This window comes from Pediculus humanus, genomic scaffold, assembly GCF_000006295.1.
Source record: "Pediculus humanus corporis 1103172107673 genomic scaffold, whole genome shotgun sequence".
NCBI lineage: Eukaryota > Metazoa > Arthropoda > Insecta > Psocodea > Pediculidae > Pediculus > Pediculus humanus.
Window position 1 is genome coordinate 6,532 of NW_002987282.1, and position 16,017 is coordinate 22,548.

Genomic DNA, 16,017 nt, shown 5'->3' on the forward strand with positions numbered 1-16,017 from the left:
CTCGTCATCCTGCCATAAAAAAATTGTCAGAAGTCATCGACTTGAAACACAATTGTGGATTTTTGACAATGGTTCATTTGAACCAACAGGGTGATTTGAATCAGTGCAATTCATATTTTAAAGAAGTCAATAATTATTTTGAAAGCAATAACAGCATGGTCAATTCTTGGATAGACAGTCAAGTGATAAATAAAGAGGAATCCCAAGTACCAAGTCCTGTAAACGGTTTGACAAATCAAAATTTTGCCAGTATATTAGAAGAAGAATTAAATAATTTAGAAAAAAATAAAATGGAATCGAGTAAAGAGAAATCAATGAACGAAAGAAGAGAAAACAAAATTGATAAAGAATTGTCTGGGTGGACATTGTTGGATTGTGATTTTGGAATTCCTTTATTCAATGCAACTACGAATGAGCAAGTGTGTAAAGCAATTTGTGATCATAAATTATGGGCTAAATCGAGGTGAGTCAAAATTATTTTGTTTCCTAATTTAAATTAATCATAAAAATTTACGCTAAATTTCTTTTTTTTTTTTTTTTTTTCAAGTTTGGACTTGTTAAAAGAGAGCGGTGGATCTCTTTCTCTCAAGTTACTAGATTTTATTCATAAATTACAGGTAATTAACGATTTGATTTGACTTTGCAATCATTTTAGCATTCATTTTTTTTTTAATCAAATACAATTTTTTCTTTTTTAGGATAGTCCAGACTTAACAGATTTAAAACTAGAAGAAACAAATGAACCATTGGCAACATTATTACCTAAAAGAAATTTGATTTTTCACGATGGAAAATTAAATTTATTAAACAGACAAAGTAAAATTTTTTAATTTTAAATTACAAGCAAAAAAAAAAAAAAAAAAAAGAAAATACTATGGGTCAATATTGAAATAATGGAGTTATTTACTCGATACCTTACTTAATAAGTAGTTTTTGTTTAGGTGCTTTTATGAGGGTCTATTAAATATATATAATTTTTTTAGTATTTAACAAATAAATTGTGGGATGGTAGTAGTTTTTAAAATTCAAATATTTTGTCAAATTACCATATACAATTGTGCAATAATTAATGAATATTAGATTTAAAAAAAAAAAAAAAAAGTAATTGTTGAATCAGTAAATATTGCCAAGTTTTTTTTTTTTTTTCAAATAAAATACTAAAAACTAATTGCAGTACAAATTTATATGGCTAATGGTTAGTTTCGAGAGGTTAGTTTTGAATTAAAAATTAGTAAAACTTAGCATTTAATCAGTGCATTTAAAAAGGGAAAATTTTTGTAATAATAATAATAATAATAATAATGATAAAGATAAATAAATAAAAATTTTTTAATGCTTTCATTCCGTAAAAAATTCATATCATATGCATAAATAAGTAGTAGTAGTAGATAAAATCTTAGTTTAAAATATTTTTTTTTATATATTGTAATTATTATTATTATTATTAAAATGTAATGTGTAAAAACTTAAAGAAAATATTTTATAAGAATTATTTATTTAAATTTTTTAATAATAATAATATTATATAAGAGGCAATCAAACTTATTTAAAAGAATTTAAAAAAAATTCATCGATCTTCCATAAATAAATATTTGCCACTGCTATTTGAAATGTTTCATTTTTTAGTTTGAAGTGCCTTGTGATTCTTTTTATATAAAATTTAGACACTTGTAATTAATTAATTAATTAATTAATAAAAAATTGTCAAATGTAGTTAAGCACAAACATTTTTTAAATGTGAAAAAAATTAAAATAAAAAAAAATGTAAGCAACTTAATATATATATTTATTATCGGTAATTATTTAAACTTGTAGAAATTTATATTTATATATTAAATATTACTTATGTTCATATATATATATATATATATATACTGACATTGTCATTTTTAATAAATGATCAATTTGTTAAAAATAATTTTTATAAAATTAAATGTATTAAATTTATTAAAATCGATTTTCTAATAGTTTTTCTTATTTTTTTACCCTTGCTTATATTATTCGATGATAAGTTTATATAGAAGACAAAAAAGATTATAATCAATAAAATAATTTATTGCTTAAAATACTTTTACAATCAATATTCTTAAATTTGATACTTTTAAACATTATCGATTTTTATTTCGCTGAGAGTTTAGTATTTAATAATTAGCTTAAAAAATTGCTCTTTTAGTTGTTAAAGTTTTACAATTTGATTAAAACAAGTTTGAAAGTTCTTAAAAATTAATAATTTAAAAAAAAATAAGGAATGAATAGCATGAAGTCAACAAAATTTACTTTTCATTTTTTTGGCAATTTTTAAATCACTTTAAGAAATACACAAGTTATTCAATCTGATAAATGACATCGTTGAAATTTACAAGATTGTGCTTTGGAAAGATGAGGCACTATTAGTTCATTTCAGAAAAATTATCTAGCATCAAACACAACAACTCTTTTTGTTCTTTTTTTGTACATTATTCTATATCCACACTCACGACAACGAATAGGATCTCTGGGTCTAATTTCATTTTCATGCCGGCATTCTAAAATTATATTTTCTTTTGTAGATATATAATAAAAATCACGTTTTAATAAAATAATTATTGACTTACCTCCACAAATGTAAACCATTGGAGTTTTAACTGCCGGTGTATCTTTACTCTGATCCATTTTTATAATAAATTATTATTTTTTTTATTATTTAAAAAAAAAAAAAAAAAAACGAAAAAAAACGAAACCTATACAATAAGTATCTCTAACGCAAACGAAATGCTTCGAGTAATACTTTGCTTACTAGTTACACTTCAAACGTGTACGTAGATTTTTGTCGAAGATTTATCAAATACAATTTTATGGAAGGATGTTAATGTGTCCTAAGCATTTTTTTATATTAATACATATTTAAAACGGTATTTATTTATTTAAAAAAAAATTTTTTATTTCAATGATTTTTAACATGATTCGCACTAATATTTTATTTGCTTAATTTTAAATAATTCTTGGCCTTTCGCTTTTATTTTCGATTCAAATGTTACAGGGATAGTCGGGAAAAATAATTTTAATGTTATTTTATGTAACTCATTGAATGCCTTAATCACTGAAATATATAAAAATGTCAGAAGTCGACAAATGGATTGAAATTGCCAAACAATGTAAATATCTGCCGGAAAATGATCTTAAGGTGCGTGCTAGTTTTTTATATAATACTTTTTGACCTTAGAAATTTTATGGATTGTAATTTTAAAAGGGTTTAAACAATAATAATAATAATTATTATTATTTTACATGTTTTCATTTTAGAAATTATGTGATTTGGTTTGTGACATTTTAATAGAAGAATCTAATATACAACCGGTTTCTACACCTGTAACAGTATGTGGAGATATTCACGGGCAGTTTTATGATTTAGAAGAGCTTTTTAGAAATGGTGGAGCTGTACCTGATACTAGTTATATTTTTATGGGTGATTTTGTCGATAGAGGATATTATGGATTAGAAACATTTACAAGACTGCTTACTTTAAAAGCAAAATGGTCTGAAAAAATAACATTGCTTAGGGGTAATCACGAGTCGAGGCAAATAACTCAAGTGTATGGATTTTATGGTAATTTACTTACTTTTTTTAATCCATAACCGATTTCATTTGCAAAAGTTTTTAAAAAATAACTTGATGTTTAATTTTACAGATGAATGTCAAAGTAAATATGGTAATGCCAATGCTTGGAAATACTGTTGCAAAGTTTTCGACTTTTTAACTGTCGCTGCTGTAAGTCATTAATCAAAATTAATTATTATTATTAATTGTACTTACAGTATAAGTTTTTGAAATCGTTTATTTTAGCTTATCGATGAGCAAGTTCTTTGTGTGCATGGAGGATTATCACCTGAGATTCAAACCCTCGATCAAATTAGAACAATTGAAAGAAACCAAGAAATTCCTCAAAAGGGTGCTTTTTGTGATTTAGTATGGTCAGATCCGGATGAAATTGAATCTTGGGCAATGAGTCCCAGAGGTGCTGGTCATTTATTCGGTCCAACTGTTACATACAATTTTATGCATGTAAATAGTTTATCTCTGATATGCAGAGCCCATCAGTTAGTTCACGAAGGTACTTGGAATGATTCATTTCCATAAATCGACTTCTTGCAACATAAACATCATTTCCATATTAAATTTAGATATCTTTTACAGGTTTTAAATACATGTTTGATGATAAACTAGTTACAGTGTGGTCAGCTCCTAATTATTGTTATCGATGTGGCAACATTGCATCAATCCTCGAATTTAAAGATGTCAACACAAAAGAGCCAAAATTATTTCAAGCCGTGCCTGATTCAGATCGTGTAATTCCTCCCGTAGCTATGATACCTTACTTTTTGTGATCCTTTATTAATTTTAAAAAAAATACAAAAGGTACTACCTACAAAATGATTTTCTGGTATAATTACATATAAAAAAAAAAAAAAAATTAAATAACAATATCCAATTCCGTGCCATACGAATACGGTCAAGTTAATATTTATACCTCTTTATATACCTATTCCCAATTTTTTTTTTTTTTTTTAAAAAAAATACAAAATCAAATTTTTTTTCTCCATAAAATCAGCCTTTCTATAATAACTATCTTCTGTAATAATCAGTCATCATTATTATTATTATTATTATTACGATTAAAAAATTTTAAAATAATAAAATATAATAAAAAAGTTCCTCGTCAAAAATGATAAGAAAAATAAAAATATATATTATCACATTATATTTTGTGTGAACTAATATACTGTAAATTATAAAGAAATAAATGAAATAAAAAAAAAAATTTAATTGATAATTAAATTAATAATGCCTTTAACCACAAACTATTATTATTATTATTATTTTTTTAAATGCAATCCATATTAAAATTAATTTAATTTGACGGGTTATCAATAATAATAAAAAAAATTCACAAAATAATCAAATAAAATAAAATTTGTTGGTGAAATTTTCCTTTCCCCCCCCCCCCCTCTCTCTCTCTTATCATCATGACAGATATTTGTCTCATCAATAATAATAATAATAATAATGTAAACAATACGTTTCATTCAATTTAATTTCTCAAAAAAAAAAAAAAAAAAAAAAAAAAAAACCGCTCAGTTTTTCCTTTATTTATTTATTTATTTATTTTTAAATTAATTGTTATCATCAATCAATAAGAGAATTATTATTATTATTATTATTAATTAAAAACATTTTTAGTTTAAAAAAAAAAGAAAAAGAAAAAAGAAAAATTTTTTTTTTTCTCCCATTATTTTCATTTTCTTTTTCATTACAAATTTTACCATTTTTTCTTTTTTTAAATTACACAAACGTGATCATGGGTCGAAAGAAATGATTATTAATTAATGTAAAATAATAATAATAATAATAATATACATTTAAAAAAAAACCAATTAAAAATAATAATAATAATAATAATAGGGTTAAAAAAAGAGAAAAAAAAAAAAAAGAAAAGAAAAAACTTTTACAACTTAATGGACCCAACCAACCAGGTCTCAACTCCCCAAACGATTTCCCTTCTCTCTCCCTCCCTCCCTCTCCCTCTGTCCCTTCTTTCGACAATTATTTTACACTAAATTCGTACACAATTAAAATTAAAAAAATCAAAGAAAAGAAATAAAAATTAAAGTTATTTAAAGGGGGAGGGGAGGAGCAGAATATATTTTTTTTTTTTGGAAATCTCTTGTTCCGCCCTCTCCCCCTCCCCACCTCCTTTTTTTTCTTTTAGAAACTTGATTAAAAAGAGAAAAAGAGAAAAAAAAAAAAAAAAACATTTAAACCGACAACATTAATATTAAGCTTAACTTTTAAAAAATGATTGATAATAATAATAATAGTAATAATAGTAATAATAATAATAAAAGTGCATCTATTTGAATCAGCAAAAATGTGTCATCATCATCATTATTACATTAAGTAATCCTTTTTTTTTTTTTTTTTTCTTTTCATTTTTCTTAAATCCTTTTAAAAACCAATTAAAAAAAAAAAAAAAAAAAATTACAACACTAAGTTTAATAATCATTGAATTCATTTTTTTTTGCTTTTCCTTTTTTCCTTTTTTCCTTTTTTCCCTTTTTTTCCCTTTTTCCTTTTTTTTTTTTAATTTTGATTTTTAATATATAATTTGAGAAACCGTCGAAAATGAAAAGAAATGAGAAAGTCGACGCGTTACGAGTTTCCCTCCCCCTTCCCCCCCCCGCAAATATCGTTTGAATTGAAAATAATAATAATAATAATGATGATAATAATAAAGCCAGTTTTTGTTCAAATTTCCCCCTCCCTCCCTTCCTACCCTCTTTCTCCCTCTCTCTAAATTTCTAATATTATTAATATTTTTCTTCAATTCATCGATCGTGTAAAGATCACGTGGCGACGACATCATTTCCCACGTGTGAAAAATCAACAATGAAAATAATAATAATAATAATAATAATAATTGGTCGGGGAACGAGTGATAATTTCCAATCAATCAACAATCGATTAATATTCTACGATTAAAGTTTACTTTAAAAAAAAAAAAAAAAAAAAACTTTCTTTGTTATTTCTTCTCGACGGTTTGGCTTTTTAAATTAAAAATCAAAATCCCCCCGCTCCCCCCCCCCAAAAAAAAAAGAAAAAGACAAAAAAAAAAGGAGTAAAGAAAACACGTCTAATCTTCTTTTTCATTGTCATCTTTTTTCAACGGAGATCGGCTCCTTGATTTCGACTTCCCTTTGCTTCCCGAATGGGAACGAGAGCGATCCCTAAAAATGTACAGAAAAAACGATATCAAATCAATTACGTCATCGAGGAAAACAAAAAAAAATCCCCCTACGAAATTCAACTTGACCCGACCCGCCCCGCCCCGCCCCCCTCCCACCATCTTTCTCTTACGTATCATCATCATCATCATCATTATCATTACTTACTTGGAAACTGATCCATTTTTGGGTTTCGATTCCGATCTGGATTTTGATCTGTTATTTTTTATAGGAGACTTGGATTGAGACCGCGATCTCGACTTCGATCTGTTATTCCTAAAAGTGTGAGAAAAACATTTTAAAAAAAAAAAAAAAGCAGAAGAAAAGCAGAAGAAAAAAAAAAAAAAAAAATTTTTATATAAAACTCACTTGGATTTGGATCGAGATCTATCGCGACTTTTCGACCGGGAAGCGGATTTGGATCGACCTCTCGATTTGGATTTCGAACGACTGCTTCGTCTGCTACTCCTGCTCCTCCGACTCCTACTTGATCTATTGATAATATAGAAAAAGACAACAAATTAAGTAAGACACGTTTCCCATACCCCCCTCTACCTCTCTACCTCTTTCTCATCCATCTTATTATACACCTTTCACAAGGTAAAAAAAAAAAAAAAAAACAATACAAAAAACAATAATAATAATAATAATAATTCTCGGCTAAACGGAGAATTTATTAAAAACCTATATTAAATAAAAAAATTTTGCTCTTATTAAAATGAACTAAAAAAAAAAAAAAAGAAAATTAATAAACCACGTGACACACTTTAATAAAAGCAAAATAATAATTAAAAATTAATAATAATTAAAAAGATTTTTTTTTCAATATAATTTCTCATAAATCAATTCAATTCATTTTTGTTTCCAAAATTTATTTTGAAAAAAAAATCTTTTAAAAAAAAAAAAATTCTTAAAAACTAAAAAAATGGACGACGCCGCGTTCCTGGTTGTTTTTTATTAATAATAATAATAATAATAATAAATAAGCCAAAACCAAAACGAATCTGCCAAAGCAATGCCAAATATTTCACATTTTTTTTTGGGGGGATGTGAGGGAGGGAGGGGGGGGGGGCAAAAAATGTACCTAGTGCCATTATGATGATGATGATATATATATGTAAGCCATAATCATTTCGTCAATTTACATTTGTAGAATAATTTTTCTGTTTGTGTTTGTGTGGAGGGAGGGAGGGAGGGGGACGGGGGTGTGCCTGTGGCCTGGGGCTCGGGGGGCGAGTCAAAATTTACTTTCTTGTAAAAGTAACGGGACGGAACTGAAATTTTTTTTTTTCAGTTTCAACAAAAAGGGTATAAAGTTTTGTTTTTTAAATGACCCATTTTTTTTTTTTTTTTTTTTTTTTTTTTTTTTTCCGTAGACCCATCGGAATCCCATCCAACTCCATTTTGCAAAATCCTTTCTTTCCATCATCTCTCCTCCTCCTCCTCCACCTCCTCCTTCCTTCCTTTAATCAAAAGACAGTTTCTTCATCACACAGCTCACCACACCACCTCGAAAAAACACTGACAAATTATATATTATCAAAGTTGTTTTTAGTGAGCTTTTCTTTTTCTTTTTTGTTTTTGTTCATTTTTTACAAAAAAAAAAAAAAAATGAATAGATAATAATAATAATGTAGAAACATTTTTTACATGCAAACCCATATACGTATCGTATATAGGTATGCAGAGCGGGAGCCAAGGAATAATAATAATAATTTACGCAAGTACGGACGCACGCAGACATTTTTTACGCGCGCACGTACTCTCGAAGAACCCAATTTACCCAGGTAACAAATACCTTGATCGAGAACGAGATCTCGAATGCGACCCGCTAGATGATCGAGATCTTCGACGTCTACTCTTATCTTCTATAAGACGAATTTTCCGTCCGTTTAATTCGGTTCCATCCAATTTGTCGATTGCCGCTTTCAAATCCGAACTCGAACTAAATTCGACAATCCTACATAGAAAAAAAAAAATAAAAAATAATAATAATAATAATAATAATTCAGTTATAAATCATTTATCGATTATCATTATCATTTTAAATTCATTTCAATAAATAAATTCGTCAGATAAATTTTTATGCATCAGAACTTTCAGCCCCGAGAGATAAATTAATAATCATCATTGAATATGCTACCATTTATTTATGTAAACGACATTTCAACGCGATTCCAATGCGTAAGAGAGAGACAGACGAAAAATAAATAAATAAATAAATAATAATAATGATAATAATAAAAACTCACCCTTCGTTTCTCCGATTCTTGTGAGCATCGGCGTAAGTCACTTCACCAGCTTGACGCATGTAATCTTTCAAATCCTGAAGAAAAAAATTTAAAATATGAACATAAAATGAAAATCAAATTTTCCTTTTTTTAAATTATTTTTTTGGGGGGAAGGAAAATCAAACGAAGAGAAAAAATATTAAAAAAAAAAGAAAAAAAAAAAAATTTTAAATCCACAATAGAAAATCAATCAACTCAATGTATCTCTCAATACCCAGATTCAACTGATTATAAACGATTATAAAGTCCTCTCTGCGTGTGTGTGTGTGTTTGTGTCCAACAATTATTATCATTATTATTTTTTCTTTCATTATTTTCATTTTCGTTGTTATTATTATTATCATTATTTTTTTTTTTTTTTAAAAATAGCCAAGACGTGAACTTAAATATACAGCCTGGTGGTGGAGAAAGGGAAAAGAAAAAAATTTTTTTAGGATTTTTGATTTTTAAAAGAGAGAGCCAAAAATGTATGAAGAAACAAACAATAAATGTTTGCTATGGATATTTAAAAAACAAACAAAAACAAACAAACAAACAAACAAACAAACTAAAAGAAAAGATGATAAAAAAAAAATAACAAGAATGTCTAATTAATGAACGTTTGCACTTTCAATTATAATATAATGGTAATGATGATGATGATGATGATGATGGTGATGATGAAAAGAATAAGGGTGGGAAAAGGATAAAAATTTATGACACGTGTATGATTGACGAGTGTGTCACGTGTGTGTGGTTCTTTGTTCTTTCGGCAAAAAAAAAAAAAAAAAAAAAAAGAAAATAAAAAAAAAAAAAAAAAATAAAAACCGAAACGAGTAATCGAAGCAACCAACCCTCGCGGCCCAACGCTTTGTGTTAACTTATTTTGTTTTTTTTGGGGGGGGCAAGGGGGAGGGGGGACAATGTGTGACATGAAAATCATACTTGAATTATGTGAACAGGTAAGAAATTTACCTTTTTTCAGTCATTGAACTAGTGGTAATGGTACGACCGATCATCTAGACCAGGCTGGTTTAAGTCGTCAAAGGGGAACTTTTTGAGCTTTGAACGGTCCCTCGGATCCCGATTCGGATTGAATTTTTTGATTACTTTGAGCCCTTGGAGCCAGTTGTGCGTCAACTTCCCACCATTCTTGTTGACCTACTTCCATATTGGTTTTACTTTTTTTTTTTTTTTTATTTTTCCGAAACTCTGTCTCTCTGTGTTTTACACACACTCTCTCTCTCTCTGTGTGTTTCTCTTTCTCTCACGCTTTTTCACCCGACATAAAATATGTTTATGTCGCTCTACATAAAAAACTGATGTTAAGGAGGAGGAATTTACAAAATGTGTAATAAAAATGTTATAGGACTAAAAAAGGAAAACAGGTTTGGAAAACGTTTTCCTTGTATTTCGGTTCCTTAGGCTGTTTGTAAGTATGTGTCCACCTCTGCCGGACGGGGGCCGAGTGGTTCAGTGGGCGACCGAATCCCGAATCCCCGGTCTTCCGATGGCCCAGAGTGGCTTCCTTCTTTCAAGGATTTCGATCTCCACATCTTACGGGATAGTCAACGACTGAATGGGATAGCGTCTTCGCACCAGGCCCGGGATTGCGTCAGTCATCTCTTTTTAGGTATATGCCCCTCTCAGCCATCGTCTGCGACGAGAGCTATGCTCTTTAGACAAAAAGATCCACATCATTTTAAAACACACTTTTTATACATTTTTTTTTTTTTTAATTTTTTTTTTTTTTAATTTGTGATAATACAATTACGATAAGAAACTGCACTAAGGTCAATGGCAGGTCAATCCTAAGGATTGTTTATTACCACCCCCTCCCCAACCCCAATCGAAAACAACGAAATTTCTCTGCAAATATACTCTAAATCTCAAAAATCCTTTTTGTTTTCAACTTCTAACCCGAAAAAAAGAGATACTCATGTTAGTGCAGTTTCTCTTTCCTTTCAACTACATATTTTACACCCCCCATTTTAATGAAGATGAACTGAATTCTTCTTCACAATGTAAGGTCACGAGGATTTATGGTAAAAAGACAGCGGAATAATAAAATAAAAAATTTCTTACCTGCCAACTTACACGACTCGACAGATTTTCAACGATGAGACGGTATTCGGTTCTCGTCGGCGGCCCATACCTGTCAACGACCAAATCAAATTTAATTTAAATGCTCCCTCAAAACGTTAGATAAGTGCTATTCCAAAAGCGATTTCTAACCCCCCCCCCTTTTTTTTTTTTTAAATTTGGGTATATAAAACTATTATTATTATTATTTTTCATAACCCACTTTTGGTTTAACACATTTTGGATTTTTTTTAACACACATCTCATTGATATTTGACTCACCTGTCGCTTCCGCGTCCCCTATCCTCTCTGGAAACAAAAAAATATAAAAACATAAGAACAATCTTGTAATGACAAAGGCAACAGAACAAACCGGACGAACATGAATCGACGATATCTGGAATCTGAAAAGCTTGAGCTAAATATTTATTTTGCAGAGAAATTCGTCTTGCTAAAAATTGGCTTGATTAAACACATAACACAAAAAAGTACTCGAGGTTGATCGATATTGATTCTTTTGATTGATTTGATTGTTGGGTGGTTGGAGATTGGCTTTGACTCATTGAATTGGCTTGGATTGGCTTTGTGCTTTTTGGCATTGGCTTGTATGTGTGTGTGTGTTGGCTTTGCTTTGGCTTTTTTCATTTTGGATATCGAAGTTGGTTAAACACGCTAAAAATCAAATTTTGTGCAAAGTTTATACAAAAAAAAAAAAAAAAAAAAGGCCTCGCTATCGATATGAGTCGTCACCAACTAATAAACAGTGCACACTTGTGAATGCAACAACTTGATAATCGAATAATAAACCCGCGCACGTCTCTACCACTCATAAGACCTCATGATAATTTAGGATATGTTACATTCAAAAGTATTTAGCACAAAAGCAACAACTAACTGAGCCATTGAGAAATGCCTTATTAATCTTTTCTACTAATAATTATTATTATTATAAAACCCATTTTTGTTTGTTTTTGTTTCGTATTTCCGGGACTTTATTTATTTCGATATCAATTTATTAATGAAAACAAACCAGGAGGGCGCCATTCAATTAAGATTTAACGCCTCTTACTTCCTGTCCCGATCACGATCATATCTATCTCTATCCCGGTCCCTGTCCCGACGATCGCGGCTTCGCCTGCGAGGGGGAGGCCCGAACCGACCGTATCGGTCTCTATCTTTCCAACGGTCACTTCCCCGCGGAGTCCCCCGTGCTCGTTCAACTGACACTCTGTAAACACAGTAATTTCTTCCATCAGTGAGCTTGTTTATATAATTTAAAATTCTACTAACCTGTCCCAACGCCTTCTTCCGAATCCACCGCCACCGTAACGATCTCTACTCCTTCGACTTCTATCTGTTCCTCTGGCATGTTCGACTATAACGCTGGAATTAAGGCAAACTCTTTTTTCATTTTACAAATCCCAATGAGGGTTTTTTAATTAAAAAAATAAATATGTTTTTTGTTCGATGAACTACGAAGGTGACGGTGATCTACTCCTTACATTTTTGATATTTTATACAAAAAAAAAAAAATGTTAAATACAAATGAAGCAAAATTTTCTTTTTTTCCCAATAATTTCTTTGCTTCATTTCACATTTAACGCAAACTTGCAATGTGCAAATTTTTTTTCTAAGCATTTTTAAAATTTGTCTTTTATTAGCGCTGCGGTTGTAATAAAATACTTTTCGTTTTTGAATCGTCTACCTAGTAGATTAATAATTAATTAAATTATACAACACACGCACACGCACACGCACGCACAACATACATTTACAAGAGATTTTAAAGAATTATAAACTTTTTAAGTTACAATTATAAAATTAAATGAAATCATTCGCCACGCTCAAGACTACGCAGAATTCGTTTTAACATAAAAAAAAAAAGTTAAAAAGGTTAAAATTTTTAGAAAGCAACCATTTTTTTTTTTTTTTTTTAAAATTATTAATTCGATTGCCGAGTAAATCATTTAGAGGATTCCTTGGTGGTACAACATACCTGAATTTACGTCGAATCATATTACGATTCAACTGTTTCCAAAAACTTTTTTATTTTTATTTTATTTTATTACTCATTTATAACTTCCTTATTATTTATTGCAAAGAATTGAAAATAATAATAATAATAATAATAATAATAATAATAATGATACGTTTATAATCAAATTTCGTATTAAAAAAATTTTTTTTTCTTTTTTTTTTTCGTGGCAAGTAAATACAATTCAAACATGACAAACATGATTTGAACAACAAAAAAAAAATTATACAAAAGTGTAGGAGTTTTTAAATTTGCATGTGGGAAAAAAAAAAGAAACTTCAACAACATTTTTAATAACAAAATCTTTTAAAAAAAAAAAAAAAACCGGCTCGGCTTTAAAGTTCCTTTTCTGCCTACATCTTCAATTTATTTATTATTTCTACTTTCTAATGTTAATCACCTCAACAACAACAACAACAAAAAGATGATTTCATTAGGAAATAACAAAAAGTCACGTATATATACAAAAAAAAAAAAAAAAAGTTGATGGTTTTTTAAAAATTATTGAAAAAAAAAAAAAAAATAAAGTTAATAATTCTTTTGCATCTAAACATGCAACAAAACACGCTAAAGGTTATTATAAAGTTTTTTTTTTTTTTTTTTTAGATTTCACTAAAAGCAAAAAAAAATTTTCTCTTTTTTTTTTTTTTTTAGTAAATTTTTCTAAAGCCATTTTTTAATTTAATTAATTAATTAATTTTCTTTCTTTTCTTTTTTTTAGAGAAAACAATTTAAAAGTACTTACCGTTCTCCCAACAGATCCTTTCCATTTAATTCATAAACAGCATCATCCGCATCCCTATAATCATCGAATTCCTTAAAAAAAGAGAAAAGAAAAAAGAAAAATTTTAATTAAAACAATTATTATTATTATTATTATGATGGTGCTTTCATTTTACAATTTTGTAAATTTCCAACCAAGCGAAATACTACCAGGAGTATATTTTTAATAAAAAAAAAAAAAAAACTGCGGGGGAAACTTACAAACCTATAATAATAATAATAATAATAATGAAATAAATAAATGTTTCCCCAATGATTTTCAGTAAAATTTACCTCATTTGTAATTTTTAAAAAAAAAATTATTGTTTAAACTATATATAGTTTCATTTTTTAAAATTTATTACCTGTCTTACCTTTACAAATAAAAAAAAAAAAACTCATTAAGAAACTTCTGTTGTATGGAGAAAAGTTAATTTAAATTATTTTTTCCCCTCCCTCCCCCCCTTTTTTTTTTTGCAGACTCTGCGTTAAAAACTTTAAGAAAAAATTAGAAAGAGTTTAATTCAATGACAGAAGTAATGGAAGAGAAAAAAAAAAGAGCAGAAGAAAATTATAAAAAAAAAAAACATTAGAAGTAGTAAAAAAAAAAAAAAAAAATCAATAATTAAAACAAGAATCAATATCGATTATCGATATTTAATTTTTATAATAAAAAAACAAAATTAAAATTTCAAACTTAAATGTTAATAAATGTTATTTCATAATAATAAACGAAACCATATTAACATGTTGTCAAACAGGTTTTTTTTTTTTTTTTTGTTAATAATAATAATAATAATAATAATAATAATAATAATAATAATAATAATAATAATAAAGTTAACAAAAGGAAATGTTGCAAATGAACGACGAGGAGCCATAGTTGTTGTTTACAAGCTCTAATAATAATAAAAAAAAAAAAAAACTGGATTCTAATACTACTACTACTACCACTACCACTACTTGCCTAAACTATATTCGATGGCCTCTTACTAGTAGTTGGTTTTTTTTTTTTTTATTTTCCCTTTTTAAATTTTTGATTATACTTACCACGAATCCATACCCATTTTTGATGAGAATGTCACGGATTCTGCCATACCCTTTAAAGAACCTTTCAATGTCTCTGTCTTTAACACCATAAGGCAGACCACCAATATAAACTCTTGTCCCTACCATTCTGCTGTAAAGAACAAAAATCAAAAAAATGTTAGACAACTAACTTACCACAAATGCATATCCATTCTTCATCGATATATCCTTAACTCTTCCATATTTGCGGAAGAAACGCTCAAGGTCACGTTCTCGCACCCTGTACGACAGGCCCCCAACGAATACTCGGGTGCACATTGTTCTTAAATGAAATAAAACAACAACCACATCTTTAAAATTGTAAAATTTCATTTTTTCCAATTCGGTTTTTTTTTTGACAGGGATGGACTTTGAACCGAGTTTATTAAAAAAAAAAAAAAAAAAAAAAAAAAAAACATGCAACCGAATTTCCTTAATTTCCACCATCAAATCTTTTTTTTCCTTTTCTTTTTTTTAAACCACAATAACAGTAAAAAAAAAAAAAAAATGGTACACCTGAACTGTAAGGGAAGGAAAATTAATTATGAAATTTGGGAATGAAATGGGGGGGGGGGGGTGTTTCGATAAAACTTGATAATCCAAAGGGGAAAAATTTTTTTTTTTTTTTTTTTTTTTTCAATCGAAAAGATTAAGAAAATTAAATTTATAGAAAACAATTCATAAAATCATCTCTTATTTTACATAAAATCTCATCATTATCAGTAAAGAGCAAAGTTTCATAGAAATTTCTAAAAACACAACAGAGATTACTGACCTTGTATTTTTCTTTGTTAACTTTTTTAAATTTGCTAAAAAAAAAAAATCTTATAATTCTAATAATTCCAAATAACTATATATATATATAAAACAAATTTGATTTTCATTACATATGAGAGTGAATATTATTCTAATTATTAACGACAAAAGCTCACAAAAACATTTTATCGAGAAAAAAAACATAATCGAACACATTTTACTTTAAGTTTCGAATCAATCCTATACTGTTCCTGTTTTGACAAATTATATTCAATTGAAAACATA

General features: G+C 28.0%; 4 protein-coding genes across 4 annotated transcripts in view; 2 read left to right on the plus strand and 2 right to left on the minus strand.

The window, feature by feature from the left end:
- Phum_PHUM290370 (uncharacterized protein) overlaps positions 1-1,022 on the plus strand; it is a gene marked incomplete at both ends in the record, with an annotated part of 4,101 nt that extends 3,079 nt beyond the window's left edge. Inside the window, 5 exons of the mRNA XM_002426972.1 lie at positions 31-463; positions 548-617; positions 699-816; positions 942-955; positions 984-1,022. Of these exons, the coding sequence (XP_002427017.1) occupies positions 31-463; positions 548-617; positions 699-816; positions 942-955; positions 984-1,022 (674 nt within the window). The remainder of the gene's footprint in view (positions 1-30; positions 464-547; positions 618-698; positions 817-941; positions 956-983) is intronic.
- A 1,387-nt stretch (positions 1,023-2,409) lies between these two features.
- Positions 2,410-2,652, minus strand: Phum_PHUM290480 (DNA-directed RNA polymerases I, II, and III 7.0 kDa polypeptide, putative; the record flags this gene model as incomplete). Its single annotated transcript, XM_002426973.1, has 2 exons — positions 2,410-2,525; positions 2,595-2,652. 2 exons carry the CDS (start codon positions 2,650-2,652, stop codon positions 2,410-2,412), a joined length of 174 nt encoding a protein of 57 aa, XP_002427018.1.
- Positions 2,653-3,094: 442 nt separating this feature from the next.
- Positions 3,095-4,365, plus strand: Phum_PHUM290490 (serine/threonine-protein phosphatase PP-V, putative; the record flags this gene model as incomplete). Its single annotated transcript, XM_002426974.1, has 5 exons — positions 3,095-3,163; positions 3,283-3,586; positions 3,669-3,748; positions 3,824-4,091; positions 4,175-4,365. The coding sequence occupies 5 exons, from the start codon at positions 3,095-3,097 to the stop codon at positions 4,363-4,365; spliced, it is 912 nt and encodes a 303-aa protein (XP_002427019.1).
- Positions 4,366-6,668: 2,303 nt separating this feature from the next.
- Phum_PHUM290500 (arginine/serine-rich splicing factor, putative) lies at positions 6,669-15,084 on the minus strand (the record flags this gene model as incomplete). The annotated part of the gene is made up of 11 exons (XM_002426975.1): positions 6,669-6,762; positions 6,928-7,035; positions 7,125-7,251; positions 8,008-8,033; positions 8,543-8,719; positions 9,012-9,085; positions 11,115-11,184; positions 11,394-11,573; positions 12,181-12,339; positions 13,892-13,962; positions 14,959-15,084. The coding sequence occupies 11 exons, from the start codon at positions 15,082-15,084 to the stop codon at positions 6,669-6,671; spliced, it is 1,212 nt and encodes a 403-aa protein (XP_002427020.1).
- Between the last annotated feature and the right edge of the window lie 933 nt (positions 15,085-16,017).